We start from the raw sequence: 27,544 nt of genomic DNA, 5'->3' as shown, positions 1-27,544 counted from the left end.
ATTGAGTCACGTTTTAACTTTGGAGTTTGTGGTGAGCTTCAAGTGGCCAGAATAATTATGATGCTTCCATTATTATTCAGCCCTAAATAGCCATTTGGTTGAGACCAAATCTCAAATGTTCTTATTAGTTTACCCTTAATAGACATTATAGCTTTATTACTATTAGTATAATGAACTGTACATCAGCTTCTGAGATAAACATTTTTCCACCACAGAAGGTAAATTTATACAGGCTGCACTATGGGCTGCCCAGACCTGCTCAACAATTCAAGCTAAGCAAGCTAACAGGAAACAAAGTCAACCAAATGTGTCAAACACAAAATCATTTTTCACTCAATAAATCTGGAGATGTCAAGATAGCGATACTCATCAGTTTAGGATGGCAGTGACCTAATTATATAGTGGTTTTTGTGGGGTTTGAACCTGTGTGAATTGAGCATATACACCTTTCACAGGTTGACAGGAGGGTTGCTGTCCTTTATAACATATATCTTCACTCCTTTCTAGATTTCTGGCTACTACACTTTAATTCATGGCAGTGACCTAAAATATCTGCAGGGTTTCTCAAGTACACTGCGACAGGGGCGACAGGGGCAACAGTTTGTATGTTCTCCCTGTGGGTTTTCTCCAGGTACTCCACAGTGCGGACATTAGTGGGGTTAGGTTAATTGGTGATTCTAAATTGCCATAGGTGTGAATGGTTGTCTGTCTCTCACCCTATGACAGCTGGGATGGGCTCCAGAATAGATTCAGTTTTCCTCCCTTCCTATTAATCAAGAATAACTGCTCATCCTGAGACGTCAGGATGTTATGATCTCACAATAAAAGCATGTGAAATCAGATGGTAGGCAAAACAAGCACTTTCTGGATCTGGATGCTCCTTTTATTCAAACAGGCATTTGAGTGCAGGGCTTTTATGTGCTCCTACAAGTAAACATAGGTGCAGAAATCTTTGCTGTCACCAGCATGAAACACTCATGCAGGAAACTGTAAAAATGGCAGTGACCTACAAGTATAAGTGTACTTGAAATTCAGACCTGTTTAATGAAGCGTTTAATAAATGATCGTATTCAGTTCTTTTATTTAAGCATTTAAAATCACAAAGAATGAAGTGCTGAATATCTACTCAATAAAAAGAGGATGTTTAAGCAAGAGACAAAAAGACAAAAAGACAAAAACTCTGAAATACTACAAAATATCACAGCACAGAGGAATTAACCGCCTGAGGAACGGCACGTGGATGACTAAGAGAAGCATATTTACAAAGCATGAAGGTTCAGCTGCATGTGGGGAAAACTTATTTGCTTTATAATTGTCCATCAGTCCTTTAAGACCACATGCAGGGGAAAGTTGAAAGCCAAAACACTGAGACTGGAGCTATTAAAAATCCCCACTGTGCAATTGTGCTTCCCTTTGAGTGTTTCTTAAATCTGTAGACTTCATCTCAAGATAAGCACGAGAGATGTCAAATGTCCTGCTCGCATTTATTAAAGAGTCCTTCAAGCAAAAAGGAAAAACTAACAAAAAAAAAAAAAAAAAAAGAGGCATAGTACATTAAAACCTTAAAATCTTCCTTTGTACACTGAACCAGGATCATCTAAGTCTGGACAGATTAAAAACAACTTTATCCTTTGTTGTCCTGAAAGATACAGCAGGCTGATGCTTCAGTGTTTGCAGTCTGTCTGGCAAAGGCGAGTTTGCAGCTCCGCCACCACACGTCTCATCATGCCTCCTAATTGATCATGCATGTCAACGAGCTGCTGTGGAGAGCAGACTCTCAATTCTTGTGGTGTCATCCTGTGGGACAGGGCCTCCACCTCTGATGGCAGGCCGTCAGGGGGCAGTTGGCCTTCAAGTTTCTCATCTCCATCTGGCATCTCAGGTGTGTGATTCCTAGAGGCATCCTGCTCAGGTCTCCCATCTGCACACACAGGCTCGTCCACCAGCTCTGTCGCTATAAACACAACAAGGTCTTTTATTTACATAATTCAACATAGATCAACACCTGTAAAGAGGAGCCTGGCATCACCCAGGCCTTAAATTATTGCCTTGTCACAGATTGAATACACAGTTATTACATACCCAGTGAGTCACCTGAAGGTTTATTCTCCTCCTCGGGGTTCTGAGGAGCACTTGTCTCTTCAAGTTCAGAGGTCATCATCTCAGTTTCATCAAAACTCTTCAATTCATCCCCACCCCGTCCTTTACGCTAGAAGATGACAGTTAGATGTCAGGTACATATGGAAAGGTTGCAGTAACATTCATGTTTGTGCTGTGTAATGTTAACCTGCTGGGGTACCTGTTGTTCATAGAGTTTAAGTGCTTTTTTCACATTGGAAATCTTTGGGGAGCGAACTGGCAGAGTCTTGATTTCACTGGGAGTCAGAGCACTGAGGTCACCCACCGTTTTAATGTTTCTGGCACGAACGAGCTGCCCAAAACCACGAGACCTATGAGAGGGATTGCCCAGTAATAAAGATTTATTACTTCACATAGATTAACAGAATAAATATTTGACCCCCGGTGAACTCTGTGCTGTCCTCACCACATGTTAGAGGATATCTGAGGTAGCACAGCTTCCACAGGTGTAGAGCAGCCAACCAGGGCGGGGTAGATGCAGTCTTTGGAGACAGGTCGAGGTTCTTGGCCCATTTCAGAAATCTGGGGAAAAAGGTTCCATGTACCATTAGGATGAAGACTGATAGCTATGTGAAGCTGGAATAATCAAGATATTAATGCTATACTGACTGGAATTCTGAGCCTATGCCAGTGCTTTCTGGTTGTTATTTATTCCCATCTTTGTGGTAGGAGTAACAAAAAAAAACAAACATCTAAAACCATAAGTGAACCCTCCTAAATCAAATTTACTGAACTGGATACAGGACCCCAGATATATCCCAGACAAAAGAACACACACACACGCAACTGGCGATGGGTGCTAAACCCTAGTGTTAGACAGGCCCTGGGGTTAAATTATTAAGGATCAGAGTATCAATAAGCTCAGTGCCAACAGCAGTCCTTTTAGTACTGGAAAAATTAAGAAATTAAATTTATTATTGGTACGTAGAGGTAGAGCAGGTTATCTACTAATCGATTAAATTCCTGGCTGCACTAGTCTGCATGCCAAAGTATTCTTGGGCAAGACTGAACCCCAAGATGCTCTCCGATGACACAATGGTGTATATACCACGTAATGTCTTTGCATTTATAACAATAAACTAGATGTAATGCATACTTACAAGGTACTCGCACCATATTAAACTCATGTGTGTAATGGAATATTACTACATAATCTGCTGATTATCGCATTATTTAAAACATCACTATAATTATAAGGCAGCCATGTTGTTTACATTTAAGCAATATTGCTGAGTAGTAGGTATGGCTTTAAGATTGCTCAATGATGAGTCATATTCTGTACTATTTAAGGCCCTGAGTCATCCCTGACCAACATGACAATGCTCAGCTAATCAGAAGCTGACATCACAGGCTAATCAATAAGGCTGCAGCCTATAACTGATGTTACTATAAACAGACTCATATGATTAGACTAAGCCAATCAGGCAAAGTAAAGAGGCTGGATTTCATTAGCATATACTATCATAGCAGTAGCAGCTGTTTACTCTCCACTTCAGATGGACCAGAAAGGCAAAACCTTACGGACAGACTCCCAGATGGACGGTATGATCACAATATCTTCCTGATTTATTTTGCGTGGGAAAATAAGGCAAAACTGCATGTGGGCAGCTTACTGGTGAGAAATGTTTTCATATTTGTGTGCATACCAGGCATTTCTTGGAGCTCTTGTAACCTGGACTGTGCAAATTTCTGGGACTCAGTATCACCAAGCCCTTTGTTGGAGTAGTGATATGCTGAAAGAAGCAGAAGATTGTCACGGTTTGTGTGGATCTGAAATATTATGATTATAAAAAATGCTGATCATTAATACCTTTGGTTGTGGGATACTGGTGACTCTGGACCTTCTAGGTGAGCTGGTTCTGATGGCTGGGCTGCGACGATCAATGTCGTCTGCAGTTTCCTGCTGCTGGATTGGATTAGCAAAAGAGACACGCCTGGACTGCAAAGTTTAAAAAAAAAAAAAAAGTTACAAATATTTCAAGCAAACATTCACTGGAAATCCATTTTACCCAAGCGCGTTTATCACTAACTTTGACAAGCGGTGAGGGAGTGTCCACTTCCAGTGGTCTCTTCTGGCCCTTCTTAAGAATACTGGTAGAGGGTGAAGCAGAAGGAGACCAGGTCCCTCTGGTCCTGCCACTGTTGGGGCTATGTCCAACATCTGGACCCATTACAGCCTCCAGGTCCTTCTGTTTCACTGGAGAATCCTGAAAATCACCTTTGCTTGTATGTTCTGAGGACAATGAAGTGCTGCAAACATCAGTCAAAGCATCAGCGCTGGCAGTATTCTGTTCTTCTTCCGTGATCTCACCATCTTTTTTACTCTCCGCTAGAGGTGTTGTCTCTTCCTCAGCACTAGCCTCTGAATGCTGGTTTGAAGCATCATGCTGCTCCTCCTCTGAACGTTCACCAGCAACCTCTTGACGCTCCATCTGGTTTTGCGAATGACCTTCAGCTGTGTCCTCCTCTAGATGTCCTTGGGGGTCTGATTTTGAATCCAACTTTTGTTTTTCTGTTACCACTTCCCCAGATTCAAGGACTTGATCAACTTTCTCCTCTGAAGACCCCCAGACTTGCACTCTCTGTGTTGTTTCATCAGGGGGCACAAGTGTTTCCACTGTAGATAAACATGGGTTATGGGGCAACTCTTCTGGTGCTTTTTCACTACAGATTTCAACAGATTCAATGATTTCAGAGTCCCCTGTGTTATGTGTGGAGAGATCGTCCCTGTTTGTCTGCTCTCGCTCACTAGCTGACACACTCCTCTGCTTTGAGTCATCGGCCTCAGTTTCCGGAACTACAACAATATCTACTTCCATTGGCAATTCTTCTTTACTTTGAACGGTACCTGTACACTGGATGGATTCAGAACTAGGCAAATCTTGGGTTTTTGATTCCTCTAAGTCAGTTACATCTTTTGATTCTGTGCTTTGAATATCTGACTCAGGAAAAGCACTGCTATCAACCTTTTCCATATTGTCAATTTTATCCTTAGACTCGATGGTAGGAAGACTCTGAAGAGATGCTCGAGACTTCCTCCCCCTCTTTTTTTTGGGACTGACTGAATTTTCTGTGACCTCAGGGGATTCAGATTCTGAGGACTCCATACTTGCTAATAACGCTGGGGCGGACCTTCGTGTAGAATATCTGCCCTTTCCTTGGGAAGACTCCGAACCAGGAATGACTAATGACTGAGAGCTCTCCGGTGTATAGCTAGGATTTGATTTTGATTGCTCCTCTAGTACCTTGCTTCTTCTTGTCCTACCTCCACTTTGAGCCTCTGCCTGACTGACCACAGATCCTGTTATCTGAGAATTAGATCTCGTCTGCCTTCCTAATGAATCTGTATTGTAGTTTTTTTCTTCAGATTCTGCTACCTCAGATGATGCCTTGCTTCTTCTTGATCTACGTTTAGAGTGGCTATCAGTAGATGAAGGTGTGTTCACTTGAGAGTCTTCTATAGTTTCTACTTTGTTGTGTTCGTCCTTGAGCAGTTCTTTGCTGAGCTTCTTCGTCGTACTTGTGACAACCTGGGACTCGTAAACTGGAGAAGAAGTGACTACTTGAGAATCCTTTTCGGCATTTCCTACAGGCTCAGACTCTTGAGACTGGCCTTTAACTTGAGGTGAAGACATGACCATTTCAGAATCTTTCAGCTTCTCGCCATCGTTTTCTGTTTGTCCTACAAGAACAAGTTCTTGGGACTTGGTGTCAGTTTGAGAATGACTGACCGTCTGGGAGTCTGTGTCTGGCTCCTTGTCTTTTTCAGTCTGTTTTACATGTGTATGTGTGCCAGTTTGATCATACTCCTTTTTGTCAGGCAAAACCTTTTTGTCCAATCCATCTTTATCACTGACCTCCAAGGATGCTTTGCTCTGCCGATTGTGTCTACCCTGTGACTGGCTTTCTTGATTAGATTGCTTGTCTGATCTTACAGCAGTTTGGCTGGATCCATGCTCACTGGTGCTTCTCTTTCTACGTTCAGGCTTATCAAGGAGCTCCTGTAAACTGTTGTTCAGTTTGACCCTCTTGCGTGCTCTACCTTGAGAACTGGTTTGGCTCAACTCACCTGAGTCTCTCTGAGCTCTTGACCGCAATCTGTCTCTACCCATCTCCTCTGCAGCTTGCTTACTTCTTGTGTTTGGTCTGTTTTGCATCGAGTCAGATTTTGGAAAATCACCGGTAGGCTCCTCTCCAGAACGTCTCCTTTTGAACTGTGTATATTTGGCTTCCCGTTCCTCTGGGTCCTCTCCAGGGAGCAGAGGTCTGACTCTGTGGCGTCCAGATCGCCTAGGTTCACTGGGAGATGAAGATGACTGAGAATCCTCTAGCGCTGATTCAGATTCCTCTTCTTGGCTTGAGGGAATTATTTCCTGTGAAACAGAAGCCCTTTCTATGCTCTCCATTTCAGTCTGAGTATCTGGGATGACATTTTCGTCCTCTATTGAGTCACTACACAGTCTCTCAGTCAGCTTTACAGGCTCAGTTTTTGTCCTACAGTCTTTGGGTCTTCGAGGGGACTCTGGGATATTGCTAACTGAGCACTGAGAGTTACATTCTCCTGTCTGAGGGGACTGGGAATCCTGAGAGTCTGGAGTAGTGACAGGGCGTGAAGCCTGAGAGGCAGATGTCTTGTTGGTTTTAGAGCATTCTTGGCTATTGGAGATCTTTACAAGGGGGCCTGTAAATGAGGATGCAGTGCTGGGGCTGGCAGGTTTTCCCTCAGCATACTTCTCTAGAGTAATAAAAGATTGACGACGACTGTTGGACTTCTGGGGAGTCCCTGAAACCAAATCTGATGAGGCAGAGATGTTTGGGCTTGTGCCTTCTTTGGACTCCATGTCCACATCATCACTCTTGGGATGCTCCTCCATCAAAACATCTGCACACTTGGGGATAATCTCTTCCTGCTCATTACTTTCTGACGACTTCTCTGCATCTTTTGGGCTGGCATAGTCTTGAGTCTCTTCTGTTAGAACTTCAGCATCTTCCCTAATTTCAATGTCTGTCTGAGGAAGCTAAAAGGAAACAAAAAATACGAGTTATTAACTCTCTCCACAGATGTACACCAGAACAATAAAACTACTGACAGGTGACATAAATAACAGTGTTTGGTTTCAATAGTGATCATAGAGAAGAAAAAGAGGACCTGTGTCTTTGAAAACAAATATTCTTTCTTGGATTCAACCTTTTCTTGCTGACTGAATCAGAAACATTTTCTGTGTTCTTTTGTGTGTGTGTGTGTGTGTGTTTGTGTGTGTGTGTGTGTGTGTGTGTGTGTGTGTGTGTGTGTGTGTGTGTGTGTGTGTGTGTGTGTGTGTGTGTGTGTGTGTGTGTTTAGCTTATGTGTTATGTAGTCAACTAAAAATTTCTAATAATGTTTGATTTGTCCAACCATCGTGGTCCAGAGCATCAAGGTAAAACTCTGCTTAGAATCACAAATCACTGCCTTCTTTTGTAAACTCTTAATTTTATGTTTCTGCAGTAAATCTGGAAGTGTATTTATGGCTAGAGTTAAAATATGGTGCTTAGTCTTGTTTGAATCACCTGCTACTTAGAAATCCAGAGAGTGTGTGTGTGTGTGTTTTGCTTTTGTTTTTTTGAGGAAAAAAAAAAAAAAGTAGTTTAAGTTTGAAGGCAGCCTTCACCCAGGCCTCCTTGGAAGGCCGGATCTCTTCCTGGCCAATTAAAGACCCTTCACCAGAAGAGGAAGTTACTTTTTGACAGGTCTTTAAAAGTCTCCATTCTGCTTTGATGCACTCCAACTTATAACTCAACAGTTTGCCATTTGATTCATAACTACATAATCTTTAATGTTGTGACTCCCAGGAATGCAAGCAACTTCCATCTACCATAAGCTGCTTCAATTTTAATTTCTCCCCACTGTACAAAACTGTACAATGTACTTCTGGATATATTTAAGCATAATTTAAAGTATAAGGTAAAGGTCCTGTAATATCCTCCAACAACGCTGTAGGGTGGAAATCTTTAATTTCCACAAGTTCTTTCTGTATTCATTGCAACGCACCAAAACAAAAAAATAGGGGTGGGACTTTAACGCGTTAATTTCGATTAATTAATTACGGGGAAATTAACGAATTAAAAATTTTAACGCATTTCAATCGCACTTTGCACCGGAACGTTTCTCAGTGCACGAGTTCCAGGCATACAGATTATATCGACGCACAATGTCAAAAATTCAGCGGCCGCATCGTTCGAAGGACCCGGCCCACGTCCTTCGCAGCCCACGAAGACTGCAAAGGCCAGAAGTGAGCGTCTAGCCTTCATATCAGCTGCAGTCACCTCTGCATAGCTCGTGTCGCCCAGCAGCCGTGAGTGCGAAGCACAGCTGTGTAAAAGCAGCTGGTTAAACGGAGAACGAACTTTTTCTCCTTTTTGTAGTTTTATTCAAAATAAGCTGTTAAAACAAGCATAACACATTTCAACATCAAGGAATACAGCTGAGCGAATGATTAATTTCCAACTATATTAAGTGAGACATTAATGTTGAATAAAACTATCCAGTTACGATGCTTAACTTTAATTTCAGGAGTTTGCTTATCACAGGAGCACTTCCACCCTTCATTGGTCTGTGTAGTAGACTGGTGGGATAATAAACCAAATGTTGAAGTTTAAGCTTATGTATATTGATTCATTCATCAACCAAACTTAAATTAATATTTATCATGTTAAATATTTAAATGTGATTAAAATGCAATTAATTTCGATTAATTAATTACAAAGCTCCTAATTAATTAGATTAATTTTTTAATCGAGTCCCACCCCTACAAAAAGAAGAAGACATTTTTATAAGTGCATTTCCTTGAAGAGTCATTAGACTACACCTCCATGAGGTTTACTTTAATGTCCCCATTGCTACTTCCTAACTGCTTAGAAAAACATGAGGGTCAAAAGACTGGGCGTTTCCTTGTGCATGAGAACAAAAAATAAGGACTCAGATGGAAGAAGAGCTCCAAAGCCCTACTACAGTTCTAAAACTCCACAGGAAAAAAAAAAACACCATTAAAACCTTAATGTGCATATGCTTTGAAATTTACTTAATTACTCAAACTACATAAGAACATGTTAATGATGGTCACTTGTTTTTCACATACTAGAAGAACTAATGTGAGAAACTGCACTAGATTACAAAATACTGTAAAGCAGCATCCTCCCAGCCTCCCATCTCCAGCTGTGAGGAGGCTCTTGAAAAGACCCAGGTCATACAGGAGAGATGATAGTTTGACTTGAGAACAGCTTCATGAACACCAAGAAGAGCTGAAGTATATGGTTTGGTTAGACAGATGTCTGAGCTGGGCTTAGCCAGCTGCTACAGCCAGACTGAACCACACAGGTAGTGAGAAACAGACAAACAGATTATCACAGTTCAGTTAAGTTCTATACTTTTTATGCTAGAATCTTGTGCACTGTGATATGCATATTTTGTAGTACGAGTTATCCTGAGTTCTGACAGGCCGGAAGTCCTTTTGAATGTGCAGACTGGTGGTTTAATGTACTTTGCAAAGTGTCTGGATTGTGGGAGATGGCACAAACCGCTACCAAAGCTCCCAAATACTTGTAGTTTTAAACCCAGAGATTTAACCACCAAATCAATTACTGGTTCCAAGCTTTATTCATACATACTTCAGCTGCACAAAATAATTGGACAAAACAAGCCTCCCAGGGGAGTCTTTCCTTATGGATTATGGAGTTGTTTCATTACCTTGCCAGGAGCATCATTGGTAACAATATCCGCTTGTTCAGCTGGCAGTTTTTCCCTGTGGGGGAAAAAAATGATTTATATTTTTATTATGAGTGCTTCTCTTTTTATTAGAGGGATTTATTGTGATGCTCAGAACTTACAAAGAGTCTTCTTGGCTCTGTGTGTACTGGGTGAAGGCAGTGGTATCCAGAGAGGCATCAAGGTTGTTATACATGGCAGGAATGTCAACTCTGTAACACAGAAAGCGTTTGCTTTACACAAATGACTGTGTGAAATCCAAATGAGCCAATGATAACAGACTAAAGAGGGAAACCTGACCTTTTAGTCCTTTTCACTTCTTTCTGGTGCTCTGTCAGAACTCTCTCCTTCGCCTCAGGAGGAATGAACACAAAGTCGATGGATGCCTCTTCTTCCAAAACCTCCCTGCGGGGTGGCTTGGGAGAACCAAAGTCCAGCTTTGTCTGGAGGGAAGGATTTGCAATAAATTGACAATTATAAAATGTCTGATTGGGTTTTTATACAACAAGAATCTAAATGCATCAAGCTGACTGGTTAACACCTCTCATGATATCCATTAGGGGTGAGCGATATAGCCTCAAAATCATATCACTACATTTCAAGGAAATTTACCATTTGACAATATAGGAAAAAAAATGTACTGCTGGTTGTCTGTCTCTAAGCCCTGCAACAAATTAGTGAACTGTCCAGGATGTACCCTGCCTCTCACCCTACGACAGCTGTGACAGGCTCCAGCCTAACAGTGATGCTGAATTGGATAAGTGGAAGAGAATGAATGGTTCATCTGTATGGCTGTAACAACTGCAGTGTACATTTTCACACTAAGCCTGTCTGATGCAGTCAAGGCAGATGTCAACATGTCCCTCAGGAAGCATGACTCTAAACTTACAGAAACTGGTTTGGGGTTCTTGATGGAGCTCTTCTCCTTCAGCTCAGCAGTCTTTCCCAGCAGCGAGTCCCTCTTCCCCACAGATGAAACCGGCATCCCGCTGAGCTTCGTCTCCAACTGAGAATTCTCACTCTGAGCACAGAGACAGAGAGAAGGAGCTGAATGAAGCTGAAAACACAGAAGTGAAAAACAGAAAGACATTTAGGGCAACTCACCGAATACTGTCCACTGAGCTCATCAGGAACACTGACGACCTCGAACCCAGGAAGAATGATTGGGGTCTTCTGCTTCACTTGGCTCAGTAATGGCCTGTGTTAAAAAACAAAAACAAAAAAGAAAACCAACAACAATAGCAACATTAGACGCGCTTCCACTGGAGGAACTCCCCCACAGGGACTAGCAACCTTTGAAGGAACATAGTGTGTTTTCACTACAGTGCAGTTTTCAGTGCGATAAAAACTGTGAACTCAACATTAAAAACAACCCAGATTATCACCTGATCTCATCAGGGTAAGTGAGGCTGACTGCGTTGGCAAAGGTGGAGTTCCAGAAGTGGGTGACTGAGGTGCGGAGGTGCTTGTTCTTGTGAGGAAACACCACACACAGCAGAGGGGAGAGCACAGCCAGAAGTTCATCATTGTAAGCCAGGGTGGAACGAGTTTGCAAGCAGCTGAAAACTTCACCAAGAAGCTTCTCCAACTGCAGGAGGGGAAGAAAAAAAAAAAAAAAATATTTTAAACCTTCAAATTATAAACATTTAAAACCTACATGTTCAGTTGATGAAGCGCCAACCTTTCCCAGAACCTGAGAGTTGAATTTGGGTGGATCACTGGCTGCATGTTTATAGAAGAGGGTGAGAGGTTGAATCATAGAGTTCAGAGCCTCCTGGACAGCACTGGCCAGGACGAGGTTGGTAAAGAGAGCAGAAAGGATAGAGACCAAGGCCAGCCCTGTTGCTTCAGAGGAGGTCTCAGGGGCATCCAGATAAACCTCTAGACATTGTACCAACAGGGACTGGAACATAAACAGGTTGCCCAGGGCTTTATTCCTCTTTCGCATCCAGTTCACAGGAGTATGAGGAGCTGGAAGAAATGGCAGTTTTAAAAGCTGAGTGCATCGCTGTTATTTGTATAAAAACTGAAGTAAAATTAGTTTAAGTTCTCTTACACTTGAGTTTCTGTTGAAACTGAGGAGTGTACGGAGAGAAGTCCACACACTCGACCATGACATGGAGGATACTGGCAACAGCATTTAACGTGGAAGGAACCTGAAGGATCAGACAGCTTCAAAGTCAGACTACAGTTCTTCAAAAGCTGAAAGTAATATTCTCACCACTGTAGGGCTCATTTTTATCCATCAATCATCGCGGATTGATAAATTCAAATCTTCACATCTGTGAAGATTTACATTTTTTTCCATAAAGGTTATGGAAAATTTATAACTGCCTTCTTTATTTAGACCAAAAAAAAAAATTTATATTTGTTATACTGGCCTCCACTGGAAAAAACATCCCACTGCTGTTTATATGTCACTGTGTACTCACCATTAAGGTTTCTCTGTCTATTGAGGCTGCCATCTTTGCACAGAGCTCCTCGCAGCAGATGTTCTCCTCGGCTGTGACCACCAGCGCAGAGCAGCGAGCAAATACTTTGTAGAGCTTGGACCAAGAAGAAAGCATTGACTTCTGGGCCACCTGAACAAATGAAAAGGGACTGGAATAAGGTCACCCACTGGCACTGTGACACTGCTTTATGGGCTCCAAGGGCAAACAGTAGTAACAAATATAACAAGCATAAAGAAATAAACAGACCTGTGGAAGGGGTGAGCCGTGTAAGAGATGCGTGATGGGCAGCATCAAGGCAGAGTGCACGGCACTGAAGTTGTGCTCCAGAGCATCGCCTTGGTTCACTTCATTAGTCTGTAAAAACAAAAACGGATTCAAAAGAAGTTAAAAACTGGTCCTAATTAACTTAACTTAATGTTAAATTGAAGACTTCACTAATTCTGCAAACTAAACTTGTAAACTGGATCTTGCCCTATTAAAAGTGATCCTTTAAGATGTTTTTGGCATTTGTGTATTTGAGACATTTTAAGTATCTAAAGACATCCATTCTCTTCTGCTTATCCTGTTCAGGGTCACGGGGGCCTATCCCAGCTGTCATAGGGTGAGAGGCGGAGTACAGCCTGTTGCAGGGCTAACACAGAGAGACAGACAAACATTCACACTCACACTCACACCTATGGGCAATTTAGAATCACCAATTAACCCAACCCTAGTAACTGCATGTCTGTGACTGTGTGAGGAAACCTATGCAGACACAGGAAGAACATGTAAACTAGGCCTGGGCCAAGGTGGAATTGAACCTAGGACCCTCTAGCTGTGAGGCAGCTAGAGGGTAGAGCTAGAGCAAGAGATCAGATTCATTCACTGCTGGTTTGAAGCAGCTTTGGTTACAGCTTAATCTTTTGTTAAAATGACAACTGCTCTTAATTCAGATACAAAGCCCCATTTAGCTCATCTATTTGCCTAAATAGTACTGCCCCCCCCCTCCAGTCCTCATCACAATCTTTATAAAGCAGGATCAGTTGTTGTCTAGAGCCACATCAATAACACCAACTGTGCAAATCAAACAAGCCTCTAACATTTAAATCTTAAATAACATTTAAACAATATCTTCTGAAAGTTCACTTGTTGCAGACAAAGTGGATCAAAGAATTTTAGCAGTGCTTCTCAATAATTCATCTCCTACCTGTGTGATGATGTCAGTGAGGGAACTGACCACTACACTCCACATCCTCAACAGCTGCTCCTGGTTCTGTAGAGACCCGGCGCTGAAGCTGATGGCACCCAGCACCGCTTCTGCAAATGCCAGAGGGGAGGTGGGGCCCGACAGGCCGCAGCCAACCAACTTTTGAAGGCAGTGAAAAAACCTGCAAATAGAATCAGGAGGTATCACACCAAGCACATAATGAGGAGACAGATTCAGAAATACACCTTGTTTTACTGCTGGTGTACCCAAAGGTCGGTTTAAGTTTTGTTTTCGCCTGCCTTTTTCTACCTGCCTGTGTCCTACTGCCATCTACTACAGGCAACACAGACCCTCATACAACTGCACTTGGGAGAAATTGTACCACCCACTCAGTGAGAGAATGACAGTATTTTAAAACATCTCAAAGATCTTAACTGGTTTTTATCCTCCTGAACAGTGTAGCAGGTCCCCACTAAGTGATCAGCTGTTTTTATTGATTACTCTGTTTCAGCAAAAGTGCTTGTAACATTTTGTGTGTTAGTTCCATCAAAAACACAAGAAATAAATTGTGCATCACCATTTAAGCCTTAAAGTTCTGACTGTTGGTGCAGAATAAGTATCAAGCTAAACATTAGACCCACCTCTCATCCTTGATGTAGGCTGGAAGCATGCTGCTGTTGTAGAGGAGGAGGATGAGGAAGAGCGCAGGTGTTCCCTGAGGAATAAAACAACATCTAACCACCTTCTATAAAAGTAGTTCCATGACGCTGTGCTAACCAGTAAACCATGAAGCACTCACATTTAGCACGTCCATCTTTCCCACTTGATAAGATGCAGAACTGAGGACTCTCTGGGGAATTCCTTTCACTGTGGCTTCAAACAGAACCTGAGGTCAAGAGAAACAGACACGACATACAAACAAGTAGCCCCATTAAAGCAGTTAGTGACCTCAAAGTGTCAGAGAGAGATTAAAGAATTATACTTTGACCCAATACGCTCGCCTTTGTCAGAAAGGGCATCTGGTGTAAAACACGCAGAGCTACACACTGTGGCGACCCCTTGTGGCAAAGGGAGCAGCCAGAAGAAGCTTTTTAAAGCGTTCCCTCTTAGAATAACTAGTCTGTAAAGCCCTGTGTTTCCTATGAACACACTAATTCTGGGTATATTTTCAGTGAGTGCATCCCTCTTGAAGGTTGCCGCTTAACCTTACCAGGACTCTGTCTGCACGCAGAGCTTCTGAGGTGATGATACTCTGCAGAGCTTGAAGCATCAGGGTCAGTACTTCACTTCCCTGACGGTCCTTCTTACTGCCTAACAACAGAGCACAAGTGCTATTCAGCAAAGAGTCAAACACACAGATTTTCTGTCTTTTCAGGCTTTGCCTGAAATGAGAGGAAAATCATCATTGGGAACAGATCCCCTCAGAATTTTTGTCTTGTCACAGCAGTCCAGACTGTGAAGACCTGAACGCTCCAACTTAAACTGATGATGAGAAGTGAGTGGATTGGGCAAGAGAGGAGGGCAAGGTCTCACAGGTCCTCCTCTTGTGTGACAAGCCCAAGCCTGAGTGCTCTATGTGGTGCTCGAAGGTCAGACCCATAACTTTAAGAGTCTGCCTGCTAAGCAGCAACCACAACACCACAACATGACAATAAAAAAGCAGTGGAAACTACTGACATTTTTATTTGTCCCCTTATATCATGTCTGCAGATAATCACTGTTTTATGGTTCTTCAAGCAAACATGAATGATTACTAAAGTCTCTGTGCATGCTGACATGAAGTACTGTTTTGTGGTTTTATGGTACAGAAGCTGCTTCTAAAGACTCCTGCAGTTTTTTTTTTTGATACCATCTTACATCTGTTAAACAGACAAAAATAAATATATACATAAATGAATGAAAGAAAGAAACATTTTAGATTATCTCATTACACACAAACCATTCATCCTCACTGCCAAAACAGATCTCTTAGCTACTTACCAGACTCTATAGTTAAGTTGACAAACTGGACAAGACTTGTCCATATGAGGGTCAGAAGAGAATCTGTAGGACAGAAAAGACAGAACCATAACCTTTTGTTTATACACACTTAGGACAGCAGGTTTTAGGCTAAAGTAATCAATCATTACTGATTACTTATTATCCAGGGTTGACACCAGGAAGCAGAGTTCAAGTCTGCAGGTTCTCCTCCTGTTATCCCCCAAACCCATCCCTATAGAGACTGTCTGCTCCCAGACCACCAAAAAAAACTATTTAAGAATAAAAATTCACAAAGAACAATAAAGCATCCTCAAAGAGTAAAACAGCTGAGAGGAAATGGCATCTCACAAATTTAGAAGATATATATAAAAAAACAAAACAAAAAAAAAAACAGCTAGGACATCTTACTATTTATGACTGACTGAAGAAAATAAAAATGCTTCTTTTCAGCACTGTAGCCAGGCAGACAAAGCTCTGTAGAGCTGAGTATTCCTTTCACTTTAACTAGTAATGACTTCATGAATGAATACTCCCCCTCTCTCAAACTGATGTTGGGGGGTAACGTCAATATTTACTTCCTCCAAACCAGCAACATGTTTATTAGATCCCATTCCTACTAGACTACTCAAAAAAGTCCTTCCATTAATTGATGTTTCAATTTTAAATAGGATCACAGCCCATTAATGAGATACATTAATGGGCTGTACTGCTACTTAAAAGTCATCACTGACCCAGCTGTCTTAGCTAATTATAGGCCAATCTCCAACCTTCCTTTTCTCTCAAAGATTCTTGAAAGAGTAGTTGTAAAACAGCTAACTGATCATCTGCAGAGGAACGGTTTATTTGAAGAGTTTCAGTCAGGTTTCAGAATTCATCACAGTACAGAAACAGCATTAGTGAAGGTTACAAATGATCTTCTTACAGCCTCTGACAGTGGACTCATCTCTGTTCTTGTCCTGTTGGACCTCAGTGCAGCTTTGATACTGTTGACCATAACATTTTATTACAGAGATTAGAGCTTGCTATAGGTATTAAAGGTACTGCACTGCAGTGGTTTGAATCATATTTATCTAATAGACTCAAATTTGTTCGTGTAAATGGGGAGTCTTCTTCACACACTAAGGTTAATTATGGAGTTCCACAGGGTTCTGTGCTAGGACCAATTTTATTTACACTATACATGCTTCCCTTAGGCAGTATTATTAGAAAGCATTGTTATGCAGATGTTACCCATCTTTATCTGTCCATGAAGGCAGATGACACACAATTAGTTAAACTGCAGCAATGCCTTAAAGACAAAGGCCTGGATGACCTCTAATTTCCTTGTTCTCGGCCCCACAAATCTTAGAAACATGGTATCTAACCAGATACTTACTCTGGATGACATTACCTTACCCTCCAGTAACACTGTGAGGAAACATGGAGTCATTTTTGAGCCCGATATGTCCTTCAATGCACATATTAAACAAATATGTAGGACCGCTGTTTTTGCATTTGTGCAACATTTCTAAAATTAGAAACATCCTTTCTCAGAGTGATGCTGAAAAGCTAATTCATGCATTAATTTCTTCTAGGCTGGACTATTGTAATTCATTATTATCAGGCTGTCCTAAAACTTCTGGATCAGCTGATGGTTTTTCAAGCCATTAGCTGATCCAAAATGCTGCAGTAAGAGTGCTGACAGGGACTGGAAAGAGAGAGCATATAATTATTCATCTCTGACTCTTTTCCACAGTGTATCTCATCTTCCCCCTGTTGCTTGGATCAGTGCGAACAAACACTTGTGACATAGTGCCATTTTCTCTTTTTTTTGGACCAAGACTGTTTAGAAAAGCAAATGTATTCAATGTATCCATTTCCAAAACTAAGAGTTGAGGTGAATTTCAGTCAGTGTAGCTGTGATGCTTACCTGGAGCATCTTTTCCAATGTTGGTGAAGCCATCTCTGGTGTTCGAGATGAGCACAGCAGCATGCTTAGTAAATGAGGAAGCACCAGAGAGGAGTGGGTGGTTCAAGGGCTCTAGAAAGAAAAACACACAGTTGCAGTTACATACGTTAAACTTATGTACTTATTCATCTGCACAGTAGATTTGCTTTAAAGAGGTACGCACACTTAATCATGTTTTCTGAGCTGTAAACTAAATGATGTAACAGTAAGCCCACACCTATGCTCTCTTCAGTGGAAGTTTGTGAAATTGCACACATTTTCAAATGTATACTGACACTTCTAATTCACAGGTATTAACACTTATTCTCTTAATGCCTTTAGATTCTGGAACAGCTGTTCAGTGATTTTGATTGGGAGTAAAAGCACCACAGTTACTATTCCTTCCCATGAAGAGGGAGACAGATAAAGATGGACTGAGTAATGGCTGAAATCGGGGCTAATGCTAGAGCAGCTAATGAATACAGGTAATGACAGTCATGATGCACCACTGTACTAAAATTTGCATTAATAGATTTGGAAGGATTAAAGTGCTCAACTTTGAAAGAAATTTCCCATGAGAATCCCTGAGCTCCTCCCTCATACATCCTTGTCTTCTCCTCTCACCTTCTCCCTGCTTTTTTAAAACAATTTTTAAACTTGTGCAGTGAGTGGGGTTAGACTCAGAGCTGGGTTTGAGTGGTGTTAAGTCTTTAGAGACAGAAAATCAGGGACAAATTATAGAAAACCAAACTGAACTTTCTTCAACAAACTCAGTTTCTCTCTGACTCCTCCCCTCCTGCTGCAACCTGAAGAAGCAGCTGACTGACACCGTCTCATTTCCTCATTCATAAACTTGCTGTCAAAGCTCAGAGCGGAGTGAAATCATTTGCAGAAGTTTGTTTGCACAAACCCTGAAATCCCAGTTAGATGTCGGCTATTTTTGCATGACTGTTTTTACAATCACTTAGTCATCCATTTATCTAAAAGGATGGATAATGAGCTTAGAACAAAATCTCTAGCCTGCAGCTCTAAATCAATGGACAGTAATGCAGCTGTCAGACTGTCAGTTCCTCTGAAACCTTTACTGTGTGTTACTGCAGCAATCGCTGTTTAAAATCAAACAGAACTAAATGTATTTAAAGTGACTTTTTAAAAGCAGGTTACAGACAGTCTGAATGTGTTCTGAACCTTTCCTGTCAAAATATGTTCATAGATTGAGACTCAGTAATCAGACAACATTTTGAGGTAGTGTCTGAAATGTTTTCCACTGAGGGGGGTGGGGTGGGGGTAGGATCCCCTAAATTAGGCCCTGTTTACACAACAGCATTTCAAACTGAAAACGGCACAGTTCTGATGCATTTCGGCCTCCCGTTTACACAAGAACGGAGTGAAAAACGATACTTTTTGGAAACAGGCTCCAGAGTGGAGCGTTTCTCAAACACTGCACACTATGGTTGCGGCTCCTATATCCACATTGCCAATTTGTGGCCTGGCAAAGGAACTGCAGCATTTTCAGCATTTCTGAAACATCTCTGTGTAAACGCGTCACTTTTCATAAACGACAACAAAACGACACTGTTTCACTGGAAACACTCTTGTGTAAACGGGCCCTAGTCTCAGTGGGTGAACCCAGAACCAGAGCCTAATGCAGGGATCATAGGCTGTAACAGACCAGCAAACTGAATGACAGGAAGGATTTAAAAAAAAAAAAAACTGATTTAGACTGACCCAGATCCAGTTCATTTCCAGTCATTATCCTATCCGGATCAATTTTAGAGCCCTTCATAGTAGCTTACAGTTTGTATTCTTTATTCAAAACCCTTCAAAAACTACACTGAAATATCCAGAAAATCGTGCATTTCCAGAAAAAAAATGCATTTTGTGAATGCATTACATGTATTCACAAAAACCTGATTAGATTTAAAAACCTAATCTAAATTTAGGATTCTAGCCATGTGGTAAATGATGACCACAAACAACATGTTATCAGTCTGTCTGATAATGGTGACGACAGAGTGGCCAAAGCTGATTAAAATGACTTTTCTTTTCTCCCATTTTTTAAAATAAATATCACGGTCAGCACTGACACATGTTCGTTTCTTGGTCCAATGGATTTAAAAATGGAGGTTCTGCTCTTCATTTACATGTTGCCATGGTGGTGTAGCTTTCTCCTTAACTCAGGGTGAACATGCTCAAGAGTTAACTGAACTAATTCTGATCAGCTGTTCTGCAACAGGAAAGTCAGAGTTGCCAATCTGAGAGTTGATCAACTTAGAGTTGAACCTACTTCCTGGAATACGGCCCTGGAAGATTACGCTGCTGATCCTGTTGACAAAGTTCTGATTTGCTGTTGTCCAAACAAAGACAACATCGTCTCAGTCAGAGCAGCTGTTTCTTGTCCATGTTCCAGAGTAATATTTTTCAGATTTGCATTTGGAGACAGATCTGCATAAACATTACCATTTCTGAAACATCTCCATCTATAGCAAAACACCTGAATGAATCTTTTCTTCCTTGTGGCCCTGTCAGCTGCCAGTAAAACAACCAAAATGGAATGGGATGGAGAAAGTCATCATTTAGACAGCTTATGTGTGAGTGGAGGTTGAAACTGACAGGAACAGGATTTAAAACTTAAAAAAGAACTTTGGAAAAATGCTTTAATAACTAATATCTTCCTGTCTGTTACCCATTAACAGGCATTCCTTAAAGAAGCAGCCTTCCCTTTCTGAAGGCTCAAGCAAGAAGAATAAAACAGACTAGTGCAGAATGTGTAGAAACGTGATGTGAGACTCTGACCCACCGAGACTCAGAGTGAGTTTGTTTTTTGCTGCAGCTGCAACAACCTCCGGTCCCAGAAAATAGTGCAGCAACATCTCCAGGCCGAGCAGCTGGATCGAGGGGATTGCGGAGGCGAGCTGGACGCTGGAGTTCAGGCTGATCCGAGATGTGTTAGTTGGACTGTTGAAGCCTGGCGTGCCTGCTGCAGACAGAAACAAAGAACTCCATCAGTGTCCTCACTCACTCTAACTCATCAGTTGGAGGAGTATCTGTACCAGTCTTGGGTGTACCAGGTGTAACAGCACTATTTTGAGTGACACCTCTAGAAGGAGTGCCTGGTATGGAAGGGGAGTCGGAGCCGATGGTGCACTGAAGCAGAGGTACAGAAACCTGGAGAGACACAAATGCACTTCATCATGTCTCAGTAAAAACTGACAAGCTAGCACATCAATCCAAGCTGTATGCATGTACATGCATGAGTAAGCCACATTAAGAATGCACCACTGTCTGTATTCACGATCTTATTCTTTAGTCACTACTCAAAGCTCGTGACCACAGGTGAGGGTAGGGACGTAGATCAACTGGTAAATCGACAGCTTCGCTTTCACACCCAGCTCCCTCTTTACCACGACAGACAGGTGCAGCGTCTGCATCACTGCAGACACAGCCTCAATTCATTGGGCCTGGAATGGGGATTGGGATGAAAATATTAAATATATATTAAAAAAAAAAAAAAAAAAAAAAAAAAAAAAAAAAAGAAGTTAATGGTTCTTAAAGTGTTGCCAGTATCAGACTGGCCAGAACTGAATTTGCATATGAACTTAGAAAAAGGTGCATTTTTTTTTTTTTTTAGAATAAGCAGTGCAGAATGCTTGACTGTTTCACTTGCCATCACTTTTAGAGCATCCCTAGTTATTACCTCGGGATGCTATTAGCTGCAGTTTTCAGCACCTCTCTTTGAATGTTCCTAATTATTGACAAACAGCTACCCCACAGCTTCATCAGTGGACTGCAATCACACACTAAAAATCACACTCATTCTCAGTTGCAGAATAATGCATCGCCAAGTTTACAGAGCACACCAGTGTGAGGGCTGTGCAGAGCTACAGCCAATCCTCTCTGGCTGACAGACAGAACTGCAAGGAAGAAAAACAAAATGGTATGAAATCTTCCCAAAACAAAAACTGGGACTCTAACCTGATCAAAGTTAGGTGACAAGTTGGGCCCAAGTTGGACCACGAGGTACCACCACACCTCCACCTTGGTGAGCAGCAGGGCTTCTGTTCTGACGTGGATGGATGTGAGGGGCTGCATCAGGAGCTTCATGCGTTTGGCACTGCACAAGATGTCTTCAGGAGTACCACAGATACAAATTTAAAACTTCAGTTTGAGCACTGAACTTCATATTAAAGACAGGACTAATCTGAAGAGGAAAAATAAAGCTGCTCACCTGGATTCAGAGCAAAGTTGTCTATGAGGCTCTTCCAGGCAAGGAAGGCTATCTTCTTAATGGTAGGAGACGAGCTTCGGAAACCAAGCTCTTCCAGGTGCAGCAGAGAGTTGATGAAGGGACCACCTCTGTGCAGCAGCTGTGCAGGAGACACATTTAACCTGGCTGATCAGGCAATTTTTAGCCCTCAAATATAAAATGAGTTTCCAATGTTTTTGAAGTTTTTAGCAACCCCAGTAGGCCTTTACTGGAGTTATTAGAATTTATGGAGGAAATTACACACATTTATTAAAACATCAAAAACCAAATATGCTGATTTACCTTCCCGAGCAGTTTCACAAATAAAGGCCACAGCTTCAGGACATTGGTTTCATTCTTTGACATGAAAAGTTTCTGCAGTTCTGGGATCAGTTTCTATGAACACACACAAAGGCAAGTGAGCAAAGATTACAGCGCTTTCATCTGTTCAGCAGCAGAATGGATCTTATAGGCAGAAGAAATTCTTCTATACAAGCAACCATGTATTAACTCATGAAAATCAAAATAAAACCATAAACTAACCCAAACACTGCAACAGCGGTACTCACTGTGGACATCATCGGTTCAATGACAGCAGCCACCTCCGTCTGTTTTTCCAGTAGGAGGGGCATACCCATCTCCATGGCTGCAGCAGCCCGCAGACGCACCTTGGATGCAGAGTGGACCACCAGCGGGATGACCAGGTTTGCCCACTGCACTGCTCCTTCACCCATCTGAGTGGGAACCTGCTCCAGCATCCTATAAAGACCAGGGACATAGAGAGCCACATCTTGTTATGATAAATGCATTATACATGTTTAGCATAGGCATCAAAATGTACACGTGCAGTACTTATAACACAAAAGAGGCCACATTTTAAAACAAGACAGGCCAATGACCAATTTCTCCCCACCTAAAGGAAATTAAATCTAGAATGACCAAAGTCTAGAATTTTATTTCTAAACTAAAATGAAAGCAGCACCACTGCTGTAACAGCAGCCCTGGAAAAACATCATTATCTAAAATTGCGAGTGGCTGTAGCTCAGTAGGTAGAGCAGGTCACCTACTGATCGGAAGGTCAGGGGTTCGATTCCTGGCTACTCCAGGCTACATGCCAATGTATCCTTGGGCAAGATACTTAACCTCAAGTTGCTCTCCGACCGTTCCGTCGGAGTGTGAATGTGTGTGGATGTTATATAATTAAAAAAAAGCACTTAGCTTAGTTAACATGGAAGTGCTTGTATGAATGTGTGTGCATGGGTAAATGTAAAAAACGTGTTGTATAAGCGCTTTGAGTGCTCTGAGTAGAAAAGCGCTATATAAGAACTAGTCCATAAAATGTGCAACTTCTTTGCACTGCTGGAGTCAGCTAAGGTTCTGTGAAGTGATTCAGTGAGAGCTGACCACCTGTTCTCAGTTAGTGCTGCAGTCAGAGCTCTGTTCCCCCCACAGAGTCCCACTGTGAAGCTTCTTTGTGTGCCCACTGCCATACTGGAATTTTGAAACTTGATGGGAAGCGTGAGGGAGATCAGACTAAGAAACCGGGGGCCACTGCATGCTCATATGGTCAACCAGGCACGACTGATCTTAGCTATATTCCTCTTTTTCTGCCTTTTTGATTCTAATGAGGATCTTAAGTTACAAAATTAACTTCATGTTGTATTCAGCAAGACTTAAAACTAGCAGCTGAGACCACAAACTCATGAGGAAAGTGTTCACTGAGGTCAGAGCGAGGAGCTGAGGATAGTTTCACCAGACTTCAACACAATTGGACTTTTTTTGTCCTCTGCTGGCCATGAGAAAGAATGCTACCATTAAGAAAGTATGCTTTCCATAGCATGACAAAATGCTGAATTTACCTGTACAACAGCTGCTCACAATTATTATTGTAATAACTAATAGCACAAAAAGCAGATGGTTTTGTTTTCTTGCACAAGAGACAATTAGAGTTATGCTGAAGCAAGTACACTGGCAATTTTAATCTGATCAGCTTCTGTTCATCCAGACTAAAACACAATCCTGGGGTTCTGAACTAAAGACAGTTCCTAAAATGATTCAGTATTCCATTTCTCATTTTCATATAAAACCACATTCTGGGAAGCTGGAGGGAGCTTCACTGGTTGCTTTGATATTCTGTTTTGTGTGACACATTTCCCTCACTGCAAAGTGAGAACGTCCATAGAGCACCATTAATGAAAGTATGGCAGATTAAAAATGAACCAGATATCCATAAGTCTGACCTCAAATAAATCTTACCTGATGATGACATTCAAGGCTTCATGCTCCATTACCACAGAGTGTATGTCCTCTCTTTTCCACACACTCTCCAGAGTTCCAAGTATGGACGGCACCTGAGAGTAGAAGAAGCAACATGGATCAATTCAGCAGCTTTGGAAACACCTCCTGAAATTGCTGCTACATTTTCAGCAATGTTGATTTGATCACATTTTCAGTAGCAGAAATGTGATCTGAAAATGTAGCATGTAAGGCTCAGGTGTTGCTCACTTTTTTAGCAACTACTTCTGCAGGAAAACTCTGTTTGGAAATGACCCATAATGCTCTGGTGCAAGTGTTCTTATCAGCTGACTTTGCCACCAGGGAGCAAAGTGCTGACAGTAATTCTGCTGCAAAGACTTCTGCAAAAAAAAAAGCAAAAAAAAGGAAAAAAGTTAAAGCCAACCAGGTTTGATCTGCAGTGAAGATGATTGTGACGTACAGATTAACTTACCTGACACTCCAGAGACAACATGAGAGTGGTACACGCAAAACCCCAAGGCTTGTAGGGCAGCTTGGCTCAGCTCAGCATTTGGACTGGTTATGTGATCCTGGAAATGGCATGAGACAATTAGCAGCAGAAATTTAAAAATTAACATTGGAAAACTTAAGTTTCCTGAAATTTTGGACATAGAAGACTCACCAAGATGACTTTACCCAAGCGAGGAAAGTGCTTTTCAACTGCAGGGAGGAACTGGCGCCCCTCCTCTCCACTGAGCCGACTGTATGGGAAAAACAAGAGTTATTCTGTCACTCATGGTTTAGTCCTAACTAAGGTCAAACTTTGACATACCAGAGCTAGTAACTTACTTGGCAATGGTGAGGTAGGCATCTGTCTGCTCTGACTGTCCAGCAGTGTTGTCCTCCAGAGACTCAAGGAGAGGAAGGAAGCTGGAGGCGCTCGGAGGCCCTGCCGTCGCCATCATTATTACTCAGCTTCTCGCCTTTAAATTAGGAGGTGCAGAAAAGGAGGAGATAAACATCAGGAAAATAGGAACATAGACAACAGTTTATTTAAAGGCCCTGTGATGGACCGGTGATCTGTCCAGAATGTAACATGCATCTCTAGATCAACATCTTCATGCGAAGTGCAGCTGAATGGTGGCTCAAGTCAGACATTTCATAACTGCAGCAGAATCACTGAAGTGAAGGTGTACTGTCACTCAGATAATTTAATTCAAGGGCTTCTGCTCTTCTAAGAAGTTCATCACTGTATCTCTCAACCACAGCAACATCCAAGCCATTTTATCTTTCTCCATCCATTAACCATCTGAGGCTACAGCCACACTTGGGACTTGCCCTCATACTTGGGTATATGGGGACTAGTTTTTAGCTTTTTTGATTTTTCTATTTAACCTGTACACTAATATATAAAATGAAAAACTCCATTCAGAAATCAGGTTTATTTTCTAACTGTCCTTACTAACACACATGTAAACTCATCTCACATTGGTCAGTCACATTTACAGGTTGTTGCATTATTATACCAGAGGCAATACTTTTGTCCCCTGGCATCCACAGTAGTGACAACACAGACATTTAATGGCCACTTACATTGGCAGATGTCATTATATTTGCAGATATATTAATACATGGATATATTTTTTGTGGGCCAACTTCCTTATTTGAAGATTTTACAGTGCTCTATTTATATTGTCCAGTGTTTCTGGGCTTATTAAAGCTTCTTGTATCTCGTTTTTGAAACGCCTTATAGAAAGGTGCCCTTCTAAATGCAGCAGGCCTGCACACCTCAGAGCTGTCACACTCCAAGTTAAACACAAACGTAAAAACAAAGATGCATTTACGTACCTCGGTGAGAAGTAGGTGAAGCTGCGATCACCCGCCACTGTAGACACAGCTGCAACACAGCAAAGAAAGGCTTCAAAAACGGGCTCGACAAATGTTCGGATTAGCTGACAATGTAAAAACATCCCAAAACTAGTCTGTCAGTGTCCTGCAAAGACTGCCACTGCTGGGCTCTACACAGAAGCACCCTGAATTCACAGATCAAAACCTCTGAACGCATTTTCCGATTCGCGATCAAACGACCAGCAGCCTGCTAACTAGCTTTAACAACTTAGCAGCACTAGCAAGCTACATGTCGAGTCTCCGGCTAGCAAAGTTTTCTGCGCACGCACGCACACACACAGGCGGGCGACCCGGCTGCTACAATCCCCTCACTGCTCAGCTGTGCTTATTTGTACACACCGACAATAAAACAAACCTACAAGTTTAAACAAACGAATGTTCACTCTTGTTTGTTTGACCCAACACACACCAAATCCCCCGCTGCTGGCACTCACTGCTCACCTAGGTCGGAGTTATCAGAGGGGACAAACACACACACAGCATCAAAGGAAGGCAGCAAATGCGCTTCAGTTCAGCGGCCGCTACACTTCACTGTATGGATCGTTAACTCTGAAGTGCAGCTTTTAATGTTTCGTATCTTGGCCACCTTTTCTTCTTCTGTTGTGCTGTTTCGTGCACTGTTACCCCGCGAAACTGCTGGCGCCAAACCACCACGCCGACGTACAAAATTACCTTTGACCCCACTACGTCACACCCGGCATGCCCATTTGAACTTACAGGGAACGCAGCAAGCTGACAGCGTCCCGCAAAAACTAAAGGGATCTGACAGCCCTTCGCTCACAGTTATTAGTGTCAATAGTCTGTGTCGTTTTAACGTTTTAAAGTGGTGGAAAGTGCTTCCGGGGGTGGGCTGATGTGTTAAGGATTCAAGGATTCTTTATTGTCATTCGCATCACATTTACATGCAGTGGAACGAAATTCCTGTCTTCAAGTCCCAGTGTTGCCCTTAAAGAAGAATAAATAGAAATAGAAAGTAATAATATAAAAGAAAAATATGCATACACACACACACACACCCATACCATACACACACACACCCATACCATACACATATACATAATTGAACAATATAAACAATATATAATAACAGTTTGAGATGGAGTAAAGGTAGTGACACTTGGTCCCAAAGCAGTGATAGTTGTGCAATAACAGCAGCATGAGTGTGTTCAAGGATTGATGGATGGAGAGCAGTGCAGCTACACAGCCCCACCAGAGTTCAACAGTCTTACAGCTTCAGGGAACAAGCTGTTTCTCAGTCTGGTGGTCATTAAGGAGAGATTGCAGCAGATTTAGCAAAAAGAATGGACATATTTCAAGAGAGATGAACACAGGGTGACATATAAGACTGGATGTTGCACCCATGCAGATTACTGTATGTCTATGCAGAAGCAGGAGATGCAATCTGAAAGAGATGCGAGACCTCAAGGTAAAGGAGAGTGTAGCTAGGCAGCATCGGATGGTAGTCTCTAGAATGACTGGAAATCAAGAAGGCAACGCCAAGATTTAAATGATGGTAGCTAAAAAGGAAGAATGTTGCACAGGGTTCAGGAGGTCTGGGTCATAGTGAGGAGTTACCAGATGAGTGTAGCTGAAGTGGTAAGGATAACTGCCATGAAGGTGTCTGGTGTGTCCTCGGGAAAGAGAGAAGAAGACAAGAGGACTTGATGGTTAAATGTAGAAGTACAGAAAATATTTCAAAGGAAGAGGTTTGCAGAGAAAAAGTGGAATT

The 27,544-nt window shown here is 41.9% G+C and overlaps 1 protein-coding gene across 4 annotated transcripts; it reads right to left on the bottom strand.

Annotated features, from left to right (window-relative positions):
• Positions 1-916: 916 nt before the first annotated feature.
• Positions 917-26,469, bottom strand: rif1 (replication timing regulatory factor 1). 4 transcript variants are annotated; one of them, XM_030757994.1, is made up of 36 exons: positions 26,257-26,469; positions 25,756-25,804; positions 24,757-24,890; positions 24,590-24,668; positions 24,401-24,497; positions 24,178-24,308; positions 23,929-24,023; positions 22,242-22,431; positions 21,976-22,068; positions 21,655-21,793; positions 21,402-21,553; positions 20,480-20,594; positions 20,227-20,406; positions 17,409-17,519; positions 15,500-15,562; positions 14,730-14,830; positions 14,319-14,405; positions 14,161-14,234; positions 13,520-13,700; positions 12,580-12,687; positions 12,313-12,462; positions 11,937-12,036; positions 11,562-11,851; positions 11,266-11,468; positions 10,985-11,078; positions 10,770-10,901; positions 10,181-10,323; positions 10,003-10,092; positions 9,863-9,917; positions 4,170-7,157; positions 3,950-4,078; positions 3,786-3,872; positions 2,546-2,661; positions 2,300-2,450; positions 2,083-2,209; positions 917-1,954 (listed from the first exon to the last, which is right to left on the bottom strand). In XM_030757994.1, the coding sequence occupies exons 3-36, from the start codon at positions 24,870-24,872 to the stop codon at positions 1,665-1,667; spliced, it is 7,257 nt and encodes a 2,418-aa protein (XP_030613854.1). In that variant the 5' UTR covers positions 24,873-24,890; positions 25,756-25,804; positions 26,257-26,469; the 3' UTR covers positions 917-1,664. The 4 variants fall into 4 exon arrangements, with proteins under 4 accessions (XP_030613854.1, XP_030613855.1, XP_030613856.1 ...); XM_030757995.1 differs by having other exon boundaries at positions 20,495-20,594; XM_030757996.1 differs by having other exon boundaries at positions 20,525-20,594.
• Between the last annotated feature and the right edge of the window lie 1,075 nt (positions 26,470-27,544).

Source organism: Archocentrus centrarchus, chromosome 21 (assembly GCF_007364275.1).
Source record: "Archocentrus centrarchus isolate MPI-CPG fArcCen1 chromosome 21, fArcCen1, whole genome shotgun sequence".
In the NCBI taxonomy this organism is placed as follows: Eukaryota; Metazoa; Chordata; class Actinopteri; order Cichliformes; family Cichlidae; genus Archocentrus; species Archocentrus centrarchus.
The sequence above is the reverse complement of the archived record's forward strand: the minus strand, read 5'-3'. Positions and strand labels throughout refer to the sequence as shown.